At 38.9% G+C, this 13,240-nt stretch overlaps 1 protein-coding gene across 1 annotated transcript; it reads right to left on the reverse strand.

Annotated features, from left to right (window-relative positions):
- Positions 1-4,633: 4,633 nt before the first annotated feature.
- Positions 4,634-13,011, reverse strand: LOC146475328 (voltage-gated potassium channel KCNC1-like). Its single transcript, XM_085115721.1, has 2 exons — positions 12,085-13,011; positions 4,634-8,072 (listed from the first exon to the last, which is right to left on the reverse strand). The coding sequence occupies exons 1-2, from the start codon at positions 12,589-12,591 to the stop codon at positions 6,471-6,473; spliced, it is 2,109 nt and encodes a 702-aa protein (XP_084971847.1). The 5' UTR covers positions 12,592-13,011; the 3' UTR covers positions 4,634-6,470.
- Positions 13,012-13,240: the final 229 nt, after the last annotated feature.

The following is a 13,240-nucleotide window of genomic DNA, read 5'->3' on the forward strand; positions in this document are numbered from 1 at the left end:
CGCTTAATTCTCCTTAAAATCATTTGATCCGGTATCTTGTTCTTGACGTCAGTGTCGTTCAATTACATCGTTTGATGACAGTTGCCGCTTGTGAATATAAATAAGGTTGTTTCTTTGTGTCTTATTCAACTGTAACTTTGTCGTATTAGCTAGATTAAGTCTTAGTATTTCTGGTTAAAAATTAGAAATATTTTGATCCGAAACAATACAAGTTTGTTAAGGTCTCAGGACGAACGAATCTTGACTGTCTATTGGAAAGGGAAAATCTCCTGTTGAGAGTTGAGGATGACATGCTGATAACATAGCACCTGAGAGAGGATCTCTGTTTCTATGGCTACATGAATAACATTACCAAATATCGAAGAGCTACGTGCCGGTGACTTGTCAAATTCTTGTTACAAACGAATTAATGACGTTAAAACTCACATATTATTCGGCAAGCGGAAAAATTTGGACATTAAACCAACCTCTATTTCAACGAGTTATGAAATTGCTCTGTCAAATTCGTTGCAATTTGCCGCCTAAACGTAAGTCGTAGCCTGTTTCACATTTCGTGCTTGTAAAACTGAACAGCTTGTATTAACAACACCTTGGAATCTTGAAATGAAGGCCGTTAATGTGCGTACACTTCAACAGCTGAAAATGCTACGTTGTTACTGAAAGACTAATGTTTCAATGGAACTGAGGAAAATCTAAATGCTTTTTGTTCGTAATACTATATTTCAAGTGCTTTTTCACTCCGCAAAAAAACCGATCGAAAAAAAATTAAAAATATCTAGAAATAAGCTGTACCGTGTAGAAGTACTTAGCTTAAATAATAAGTTTTGTTTGTGAAAAATTTGACCATGCAAGACCACAAGGAACGTAAACGTTAAATCTAGCATCAGTGTACAGTAAAATAAACAGCACCTCGGGGCAGTATTGCTCTTAACCGATAGCGTTCACCGGCGTCTGAATAGGTCACACTCAAGTATTTCTTTCACTTAGGCGACTTAAGGTATTGTCCACTGACTTAACAATCACAGCCACCTTGCACAGCATAATGAACAGCATCACATGAGAGTACTGCTCAGTAACTTCCATTTGAATGGTCACATTTTAAGATTTCACCCACAGACCCAAAAGTAAGAACAACCTTGTACAGCATAATAAACAACACCACGGGAAAGTACTGCTCAGTAGCTTTTCAATTAATGGTCACACTTTAGGTTTTCATCCAGACTCAAAAGTTAAAACCACCTTAAACAGCATAATGAAGTGCATCACAGGAAAGTACTGCTCAGTAGCTGTCATTTGAGTGGTAGCACACAAATCCTGTTTTCTTGAAGTCCAGTTACCCGACTTCGTCACTTGCTCACTTTCAGGATCCGTGGGTTGGAGGCAGTTCTATAAAAGTTAATGTTCGACGTAACTGATTTCGTCAGAGTCTCGGCTCACACGTGCCTTGTCGTACATTTCATGGTTAAATCTCAAGCACATTCATAAATTTGTTACTTCTCTTGTGTTGTGCCCGTCCCTTTTCTACAACAACAGGCTTTGTTACCAAATTAAAAAATAACAAAGTTAAACTTAATTTACAACATAAATATATTAAAACAAAAGAGGTAACATTTACCCAGAATAAATAAAAAGCTAATCGAGCTGAGTAAAACTAAATAATGTTTAAATATAGAAGGTAGGTTGGCACTAAACCTTGAGCAAAGCAATTGGTTAATCATTAAAAAAAGAAGAGGAAAAGAATAAAAATAAATAAATACCGGTTGAAAACTCATGAACAGTAAGACTGTAAGATGTTTAACTTGACTTTGTTTTTAAACGTTTTAAGGGGGAGGTGTTTAATGCTTCCGTCAAGGTGTTTCCAAACTTTTACAGCTGCAAAGCGAATGTTGAATTTACCATAGGTTGTTTTGATGGCGTTGATGTGATAGGTTGATTTAGAAGTAAGCCTGGTATTGTATTTTCTAAGAACAAAACTTCATATATAAGTACGTTGTTTGTTCACAGCTTAAAATATTTAAACGTATTTCAAACAACATCATTCGGGCGGAAATTGAACGTGAATTTTTAAGGTTGCTTACTCAGCACGAATTTTAAAGCACTTCAAAAAACAAACTTTTTGGAATTAAAAACGCTTTCTTTTCATAATGGCCAAAAAGTGTTACAAATCTCTAAATTTTAAGATTAAATTAAATGGTCAAGAGTTAAGTGAAATTGTCAATGCACCGCTCTCTTTGACGCTGTTGTTAACTATGGACAATTTTCAGTATATCTCAGGAGTTTGTCATTATCTGTTGGCTTGTCATCTTTGAAGAAACAAATGCATTAAAAATCTTTTAAAGCATATGTTCTACGGTGAGTAATTGGTATATCGATACTGCTAGACGCATAGCGGATCCAAAATGGCGGATTTTCGGACAGTAGTGACGTCATTTTCCATTGTACGCCATATTTACGTCATAATCTATCAACATGCCTTCTCACTCTTAAAGTCGTTTAACAAAAAATCCACAATCCAAGTATGAGCAGAGGTATGATAGACCACCTAAATTGAGGCGGACGATTTGAGATGAATTCGCAAATGAAAAGCCAGCCAAAAGCAACAATGGAATAACCTGAAAAAAGTTGGAGTTCACTTCCACACTCGCCATTCCTAGCCGATTACACTCATGAATAATTCCCGTATAAATCCTAGCAGTGTGCAGGATGTTTGTCCCATGAACCTAGTTTGATGGCCTTAGCTCCCACGACTCTCCTGTAGCTAAGTGGTAGAGCATCCGAACCAGTAATCGGAAGGTCTTAGGTTCGACTCGTGTTATGAGAACTCGGATTTCCTTTTCCCGAGTTTTTCTGTGTCACTCACTGACTAATGCATCATTCTCAGTTTCCGTACATGTTTGTAAATCTAATAGTTAGTGCCTGTGACAAAACTTCATTGATTCTGTTTAGGCTTCCAACGATACGAATATGCTTTTGGACTTTTCAGGAGGCGGTACCCGTGTTTTAGAGCGCAAAATTTTATCTTAAGAGGAGAAACACAACAGAAACGGAAACATGTAGCAAATACTGACGCCTCTTAATGGTCTTTATTGACTCTTTATCAAGACACACTGTTATAAAAAGTACTTTATGCTATTGTTTGACGAAGGTAGAAAATCTAAACACGTTTCTGGGTGAAATTTGCATTGAAGACTAATTTTTTCACCTTGTGTACATGTATGATTAATGTAGCTGTAATTTTTACTGTTATCATCTTTCCTTTACTAGCCAATCTGAAATATGAAAAAAAAAAATCGGATCGGGATTTGCAGCTTTTACCCTTTTTTATTTTTCAATGAACAGTTTTTCAGCTCCGTAATCAATCAATATTTATTTTGATTTTCCACGTCGCCTTTTTAAACAATCAAAATTGGCAGTCATGAATATAAAGTGTCTCTCTCGATCTATTGCTCGTTTAAAAGAGGAAAAAAGAATCAGACACAAAATTTAGATGATGTAAGCTCCCATACCGTTGACTTAGTGGTCATCTAAAACCAGTATGCTCCAATGTTTCATGATATCCTCTCCATCGGCAAATAAGTTCATAAATGATTTAGAAAAACGTTGTTTTTTTTCAATTAGTCTCCCCTTCTCTAATGTCTTCCATATAGATTGAGCCTATCACCATCTATTTTGATGTCATTTTTTCTGTCAATAAATCTGACAACATTTTTTCAACAGTATCAACGAATGGATGACAAGTTGACACTAAGCTGTCATTTTCTTCAATTAAACCACAACGTAAAGACAACCATAAAAGTGTAAAATTACCCAGAACCTTCTAGAGCAAATTCTCACTCTCTTTCATCTCTTCTGTCTTCAGAATGAAAAGTTTTTAAGAACGTGATAAATAATTAACAATTATTCCATGAACGCGTTGGGATGGAAATGAGATGATAGATACGCGTCTCTCCTTTGGTTATCATCATCCTATATCCAACAATCGCATGTAGAATAATAGGCCATTTCTATGTCGCTTTGAACCTCATTTTGAAAGCGAGGCTTAGTGCAAAGTTTTTTTTTTAATGAAAATTAGTTTTCATTCATATGCAAACAAACTAATCTTCATATGAAAAACTTTGCACTTAGCATCGCGTTCATAAAAAAAACATTTCAAAATTCCAGTTCGGCCAGGAAACGGTGAACAGAGAGCCGCTCTATAAATGTGCAACTACTTATTTATGTATCAATATATTTATTTATTTGTTTTTTTTTTTGTGTGTGTTTCTTTATTTTACAATCGATTCAGTCAACACATCAATCATTCAATCATCCACTCATCCATCCATCCATCGGTCCATCCGTCCGTCCGTCCGTTCTTCCGTCTGTCCGTCCGTCCATCCATCCACCATCCATCCGTCTGTCCGTCCGTCCGTCCTTCCGTCTGTCCGTCCATCCATCCATCCATCCATCCATCCATCCATCCATCCATCCATCCATCCATCCATCCATCCATCCATCCATCCATACGTCTGTCCATCCGCCCATCCATCCATCCATCCATCCATCCATCCATCCATCCATCCATCCATCCATCCATTCATCCATCCATCCATCCATCCATCCACCCATCCACCCATCCATCCATCCATCCATCATGTGTATTTCCTCCTCCCAATAAAGTTTTTCAGATTGAGCAGGTATCCTGGAGATAACCTTTGTTTTTTTACGGAGAAATCTCCGTTACAATCGTTTGAATCATCGTCTAAGTTAACCTTCGTTAGACTTGCTCATGCGTAACGAGTATACATGTTGCTGGTATATATACAGTATAGTAGAATTACGGGCTTAGCGCATACTCAATAGGTATCAATACGAGTAAACGGTGATCAAACTTTCTCTGACATTTCTCCCATAGAGGAAGACGGGAAAGACCCAATGCTGAAAAGAGTCAGATTCCGGGGTCAGATTCACCAAGCTATCCTAAATTATGGTATATACTTGGAATATCAATTAATAGAGTATTGTTAAGGAAAAATTCTAAGAATATATATTTATATATATAAACTTAGGAGGGCTACGTGAATGTGAACACTTCTTGCCTTGCAATGCATTCCGGTCTAGAACAAAGATTGACGTCATGGCCGGTGGTAAATCCTGATTGGCTCATACCATAACATAACTTCGCTTGTGACGTAATATATCAAGTACGAGGGAGAGCAGTGGTTTATGGGATATCCAAACACCGAGATGATAGTCGGAAAAATAAGGAGTTTTTTAAACCAACTTCAAGGTGTTTGAATATCTAATAAAATACTCCTTCAAATTTGATATAACTTGTTAAACATAAATAATCCAAAGAAAAATCGAAAGCCAATGGTATGGTATGTAATTAGGATCATATCCAAACCTTCTTCAAGGCAGTGATTTCCTTTGTTTGTTTGTTTTGTTGCTGTTGTTGTTGTTTTGCATGAATTATTGAGGAGTTTGAGGAGGATTGGTCCAAAGGGGCTTAGTATATTAATTTGGAGGTGAATGGTTGCTCAAAATAAATAGCTCAAATAACTGCAAGGCCGATCTGACTGCGTAGAAAACTTATCATGACAGCAGCATGATAGAGACCAAACCGAGAATCAAAAATGCTCTCGTCAGCACGGTGTAGCACAGTAAAAAGTAGAACAACCAACGCGAGTATACCTGCAGCATTTTCGTTTGCGGTTCCTTGCATTTTATTCTTCAATATAAATGTACGTTGGGGCAATCCCTTTGTTTCCTCTCTCTCCTCTGATAAAAGAGAAACAAAACACAAAACTGTAACAAGGCCTGACAGTACTTTACTGCGCTTTTCACGAACATGCGGACACTGGAGCAATCCCCTACCCAGAGTCCTCAGGCTCTTTGGCCAGAGGTTGGTCGCCAGGAGAGACTCTGGAGAATTCGAAGAAGTTTAAATATTTTGATAGGCTGCCCAGTAAGGGCTTGCATTGTTTTAACGCAGGATTTCTGCGGTAATAAAATTCCAGTACCCCAGAGTCTCTCCTGGCGACCAACCGCTGACCAAGAAGCTTGAGGACTCTGGGTACGAGATTGACCCTGGAGTTTAAGATTCAACCAACCGTTACGCTTTTCACTGCTGTCAATCCCTACAGCGAACCTGCGGACGAATGTTTGGCCCATCGGGGTCAAAGGTCATGTCCGTGCGTTGTGATTGGTGCATTTAGATCCACTTTGTCGGTTTCTGCATTTTTGTGGTCAGCCGGTTTTCGCCGTAATTATGATTGACAGCAGTAAAACAAGCAAACCGTTAGTTGGAGTTGAAGTTCAGAGTCTGTATGCTATTGAAAGGCGCAGTAAGTTACAAGCCAAGACGGAATCCTCTTTTCTTTCTTCCTCTTTGTGTACCCAATACGAAGGAATTGGAAATATGCGAGCAGGGAGCAACTTCATTTGGTAAAATACACTGAGATTTCAAACTAGCTCTTTAGAGTAAAACGTTAAGCAGTGTACCCGTTCGCAATATCACTATCTGATGTTTTCCCTGTTCTTTGGAATGCCTCCATTAAAATACTATTATTTGTAGTCTTTTTACTCTCCTGTTCTGCCATGTTTGCCAAGGCAGCTCTATCCAATCTAGTATTCTCCATGTCTAGTTTAAATGAAGGAACGGAACGATATGAACGCGAGGGGGATAAACTCCCGTCCACGTGATTTTGATAACTTCCGCGCGTGCCCGCCGGTGCCACGCGTGTTTTAAGCGACCTCGAGCTTTGCGGCCGGCTCTTTTCAACCGGGGAGTGTTCGCGTTTTCTTTCAACCGAAGATTTAGCAAGAGAGCTGTTCGACTTTTTTCTACGAGATGCCGAAACAGCGAGAGATCTATTTCGTTTCTTGTTCACACCGTTGAGGCGTTCGGAAAGAACAGAAGAGGGTCTTGTATCTTCTTCAATTATCTCTTCACTTTCGTGTGTCGAGTTAATAAGTGTAAAGTTTCTCGGTAAAGAAGTGATGGAGGGCAGTTCACTGCTGCCATCTGCAGAGCTCAAGTTTACCGTCATCTCCGACTTTCTATCCATATCTCCGCTACTAATTGTCTCTTTCGTAGTAGTACATTCACTTTTAGTTTCGCTCCCAGTTTCGTTTTCTTGTTCATTTTCAATTTCGTTTTCCTCATTCCACGTGTCACCCCGCTTTATTTTGTTTCTTTCCAACCTGTTAGGGCCAATATACACATCACCATGAGCAAACAGCGTGTTTCGAGATCTCCTGTGATATCGCCTGAATTTCTTTGCTGAGCTTTCCCGTGATACATCCGTAGTTACACCCTCCTGTCCGTCATTATGACGTAATGAAGCGTTGCTGGAAGCTGATTGGTCTTTCATAATATTCAAGCGCAGGTTAGCTGCGCATATCAGACGTCGCTTTTTCTTCGGGAGACTGAGCCTAGCCTGAGCATGCGTGTAATAAGTGGAAAAGTTATTTCCTATCACAGAGACCGGCAAAGCTACGATAAGTACTCCAAAAATGGCGCATATTCCGCCAATAAGCCTTCCCCAAATTGTTTTTGGCACCATGTCACCGTACCCTACGGTTGTCATGGTGATAACTGCCCACCAAAAGGCTTGTGGTATATTCTTAAAGTATGGTTGATCAGGCGCGTTGTTTTCGATCTCGTACACAATACTGGAAAATACGACCACGGGTATCAGGAGGATTATCACAAGCAGAATCAGCTCTCTGAAACTTGCTTTCAGTGACTGCACGATAATCTGCAATCCACTTGTAAAGGCGAAGGCTTTTAGGGCCCGAAATACGCGAATAAGCCTTACTGCCCTTAGGAAGTCTAAAGTGTTATTTCCAAGGATCATTTTGCCATAAAAAGGAAGCAAAGATATGAGGTCCACCCATGTCATTATCTCTTTAAAGAAGGCAATCTTGTCCGGGCAGAAAATGAACCGTGCAACGAATTCCAGAGTGAACCAAGCGCAGAAAGTGTATTCAAAAGCGCGGACGTAATCATCTTCTTCCACAAGAACCGATGATGCACACATGGACGCTACAGAAGCCAGGATCATGAACAAGGAAACTAACGCGTACACCTGAAAAACAAAAGTATATTCACGTAAACAATTTGACAGTTTTTCAGTTAAGCACGCGATTGTAAAGGCGTGTAAGTTGAAGCAGTTGGGCGAGTCGACTTTTGGTCGCGTCGGCTCATCGGCTTTCGGTCAAGACTTGTCTCGGAAGGTGAGAGGGTTAGCGGTTCAAGGTCTCTGTAATGTCATTTTGTTTTCTCTTTTCCTCAGATTTATAATAGTTAATTTTCAGGATTTGTATGTAGTGAAAACCAGTAACTGTGTTTATAAGGACCACCACGACAAAATAAAATTAGTACCGGATCCTGTAGTAAAAGATCAAATCAGCAACAAATTGTGGAACACATAACGCAAAAAAAAAGAGCGAGGCTGATTTAGTGACCTGGCCTTTGTGTGAAAACGATACAAACCTCGGTGAATTTCCTGTGTAAATGCAAACTAATTTGCATAAGAACAACAAAGTCAAACCCAGATCCACGCGCTTTCACTTAAGGCCAGGGTACCAAGCAAACAATCACAAAAGTACAGTCGAACCTCCCTTTGCGACTGCCCCTCGTAAGCGACCACCTCTCATTAGCGACCACTTTCCCAAAAAACCAAAAGTTTTCAAGTCAAATCACTATAGATGGAACCTCTCGTAAGCGACCACATATCCTTGACATTACGGGTGGTGGCTTACGGGAGGTTCGACGGTAGGCTTAAGTGATGGATCAGAGAATTAACTCTGCAGTGTATGTTGTAGTGATAACTGAACCCGTGAATTTCCCGCTGAGTGTTAGCCATGGTAACCAAATGGGAGACCGCACGAGGCAAAGGAAAAATATCTTTGACTTCAGAGAGAATCGAACCCACGACCTCCGGCCTTGATCCGACTGCCCCACGAGGCCAGATGGGAGAAAGTCGTGGGAGAGTATGGTGGTAATTTAGCAATGTGAATGTGAAGGGTTTTGGTTACTCTGACCTAGCACTGGCCGTGTTGGCCAGTAAGACGAACATGGATTGAATGATCATTACAAAGCCGTATACATGCATCTGGATACACATACGTAGTGTGCTGGGAGACCTGCAAAAGACGAATAACCCATTTTACAGTTGTGTGTCAAGAGAGGATTGTGTGTGCTAAGTGACCTGGCGTTGGATTGGAAGCGAGGCTGGGGGTGACCTTGTTTTGATGTAGATCATGCTGTTCTTATGATAACTACTTTTCGCTTACATATGAAAAGCAGGGAGGTTTGTATCAAAACAAGGTCACCCCAGCCTCGCTTCCAATCCAAGGCCAATTGGCCACATCCTGATTATTTGTGAAAGAAATTTTAGGGTACACTTGTTGAAGCATACGCCTGTGGTTTCCTTTTCCAAGGTGACCGCTAGCTTTTTTATTTATTTATTTATATTTTGCCTATTCCATGCAGAGGCTCCCAGAAAAGGCATTCGAATGCACATGGCTAAGATAATTATTTACGTTAACTTGAAAATATTGGCCAATATTTTCAAGTTTTTCCCATGGATTTTGGAGAATCACTAAATACGGATTATGTTTATTCCCTCTTGGAGAGAACACTTGAGCCAGGTTGATCGAAAGCCGATTAATGTTAATCCAGGATTAAAAGTTAAACGAGGGTTTCATCCAGACTTTTCTTTATCTTTAGCTTGAAAATTTGCCTTTAGTAAAGATAATTATTTACGTTAACTTGAAAATATTGGCCAATATTTTCAAGTTTTTCCCATGGATTTTGGAGAATCACTAAATACGGATTATGTTTATTCCCTCTTGGAGAGAACACTTGAGCCAGGTTGATCGAAAGCCGATTAATGTTAATTCAGGATTAAAAGTTAAACGAGGGTTTCATCCAGACTTTTCTTTATCTTTAGCTTGAAAATTTGCCTTTAGTAAAGGCTGATTTCAAGCTAAAGATAAAGAAAAGTCTAACTCAAAACTGAGGGACAAAAATCTTTTGGAAGAATCTTTATTGATTAGTAATTAAACTCGAATCGAAGTTCACGTTAATCTAGGATTAGCTTAATCGGGTTTCGGACGACTGGGCCTTGATATATTTACTAGCGTTTCTCTAAGAGCAATGTCCGTTTCAAAACTCCGTACTTTTTAAAATATTTTGTGCAATTTTTACCTTTATTTCACGGTCGCCTCAAAAGCGAAAGCGACCGTTTTATCTGAAATCATGGTCAGTTTTGGAGTGAAATTTCCTGTGCTATCAGCGGTTTTACCTCAGGGCCAAGCGGAAATTTTAGATAAACTTTGAGTTGGTCTTTTTTCTAATTTCCAACCTTTGAATTTTTAATATGACAAAAAAATAACTGAATTTATTTACACCTGGGAAGAAGTTAAACGGAGTGACAATACAACACACTTATCATATCATCTTAAAGTTGAAGTAATTGAGTGAGCCATTTTCATGCAGTATTGTAAAAGCCGAAAGTTGTTGTTTTTGTTGTTTTTTCTTCCAACCAATTACTGCGCATGTCTTGCAATTTCCATATGTTTTAATGCAAGATTACTTTGTTAATGCCCAGGTGAAAATTTCATTCCTTTATGCATAACTGGCTTTTATTTAAGGCTGACTATGTATGGCTAATTTTAATAGTTAATTTAAGAAGCGGCGTTAATGTAATCGTAATTTCAGTTGATATGCTAAACGTGGCATGGGAATTAAAAAAGCGACTTACAACTCATTCAAATTACATTGTCTTGTAAAATTATGAAATGTGTGCTTTAAACTTCTTAACTGAGCTTAGTGTTTTATTTTTGGCCTGTCATGCAACGTCGCAATAACATTGCCCCTTTTTTCAATTCGATGTTATCTCATGGGGTAAGGTTTGTGGGTTAAGGTTAAACAGTGAACAAAACTAAATAATTAGCTGAAATTGCTTTTCCGCAGGAAGAAATCCAGCTGAAATGCTATAGGCTAAGCTGAGAGCTCGTCCGATCATTTAATATTCATTTTTTAGTTTTTGTTTAATTAGTCGGTTGAAAATTTGCACCCAAGCGTATTTACTTAGCAGCAAGGTTATATTCAAACAGCTATAATATACAAGTTCGGAGGGTTGTGTCATTTATATACTTACCGTTTTTTTCTTTTTCATATCTATATTTTCTCAATCAATTAGCTTTCATGAACATGTATGAGTGTGCAATAAAACAGTCGTGTTGACGGGAGCGGTGGAAGATGTTTTGAGTTTAAGGTAATGCAAAAATATTAATAAAATCACACTTATTTTTTATTAAACATTTGACCGCAATACACAAGCTACGCTTTAATTGCAGCAACCTGCGGTGGTGCGCTTTATTTCCCTATCAAATGATTTGCCGTAAAAAAGCTTTTTCACCTGGCTGAACTGGCTTACAAGATTACCAGACACGTCTGTGCCTGTTTGTATATACAAATACACAGAAATCATAGCAACGTTATCAATTGGCGAGAAAAAGAAAGAAAATGGGGAAAACAATTCCCAGCTTGGACTTAACTTTGATTCAGAACTTTGTATATAGTTCCTAAGCGAACAGTTATGGGATCTATGCGCGTTTTAAAGCTGACTTATATCAGTTTTATTTTAATATTCTAAGTTAATCAGTATCGCCTTTATTTAATGTTGGTTTTCAATTCTATGTCCGACTTTTCCTATCGTTGAAAGAACTGTATTTACTTAAGAAAGCGACAGATTTCTCTGTATTTGTTAAAGCGTCGAGGATTCCGATCACAATAAATTTTAAAACCGTAAATACTACAAAAACTAACTGAACCACTATGAAATACGGAATAATAACAGACCGCTGTTATTGGGTTAGAAGACATTAGGATATCCAGTTTTGAGAAGAAAATAATATGAAGAGTTTATCGTGTTTACCTTTAAATATGTAGAATCAGAGGCAGTGTAAATCATAATATTGCTTATGAAAGTGTTGAGTATGTGATTAGGCTTGAGTTCACCTCAGAAAAGAGATTTTAGAAAGGTTCTCATTTGATCAAAGAACAATTTTAAGCGTCGTTAAGCTTACCTTTGCTTTACTTGATGAATGCGCATCATCGAGAATAGCCCAAACTTTCGGTTTATAAATCGTCCAGCGCGAATACGATGCGACTTGCCGAAAAGATGAGGATTCCAGATCCGGGGAAGAGTCGTCTTCTTCATCGTCTGTATCTTCAAACTCGGGTCCGACAAAATCTTTTAAATTCTTCTCTGCATCTCTGTGTTGAGTATAGGAAGGCCAACAGCACGCTTCCATCTCTTTTTCCTCAATCCCCCAGAACGCCAATTCCGCCTCGAAAAGCGGACCACAGAAATCTCTAGGAGCGTGCAATTGTCCTGTACGATAATAGTTCAAAATGATGCCAAATATCTCAGGGTTTCGATCGAAAAAATACTCCTGCTTGTTTCCGCTTGTGAGAAAACTCTCCGCAATCCAAGCAAGCCTGGTGTCTGGGATGGTTTGAAGTGTACTTGCATAAGTCTCATGGCGCTTTCCACCAACGTTGATTACGATTCTGTCCGCCGCGGTATCCATAGAAGCGAAAACACGGTAGTCACTAATGCAAGGAAACACGAAATCCTGCTCGCCCACTTTTCAGAGAAAACCTTTTTTGATTATTTTGAGCGTTAAAACGGTTCGCCTACGTTGCAGTTAAATTTTCTTGTGTTGTGCCAAGACATACACTGACGATTACACACGAGAAGCTTGTTTTAGTCGAGACAAACGCGGACGTCAAGGTTCATAAGCTCCTGCGCAGTGTAGGATATTAATCTCTTGTATGATCGCCACCTGTCAATTTTCAATTCGCAGGTGTTGAGGTAGGCGACAAAAAACCCGATTTGATCTGCCTTCATAATAGTCATATTCAAAACCTTCATTGTGTGCTAAACCCGCGAATAGGATTGTGTTTTTCCGTATCCTTGATGATGTTATAAGTTTCTCTGGTGTTGCACGCTTCCCTTGCGCAATGAATATGAAATGCGAAGGCGAAGAACAGCCAATGTTGACTAACCATCCTCGGCTTGTTGGCAAATAGCACATGTCAAATATGATATACCCTTGCTTCTCGTTCAATAACCGTCTTTTACATGCAAATTTTCTTATGTCAAATGTCATACGATATGTACGCGTTGTGAATATACCAAAATTGTTTTCTTGTTTTTCTATTTTACTGTGAAATTTC

The sequence above is a fragment of the Pavona decussata genome, unplaced genomic scaffold (genome assembly GCF_977016875.1).
Source record: "Pavona decussata unplaced genomic scaffold, jaPavDecu1.1 SCAFFOLD_84, whole genome shotgun sequence".
Taxonomy (NCBI): Eukaryota; Metazoa; Cnidaria; class Anthozoa; order Scleractinia; family Agariciidae; genus Pavona; species Pavona decussata.

Bases quoted from the DNA above. Each gene is read 5' to 3' on its own strand.
- LOC146475328 (XM_085115721.1), bottom strand. From the start codon at position 12,591: ATGGATACCGCGGCGGACAGAATCGTAATCAACGTTGGTGGAAAGCGC. The intron at 8,073-12,084 runs GTAAGCTTAACG...TTTGTTTTTCAG, and splicing joins ATTCATCAAGTAAAGCAAAG to GTGTACGCGTTAGTTTCCTT.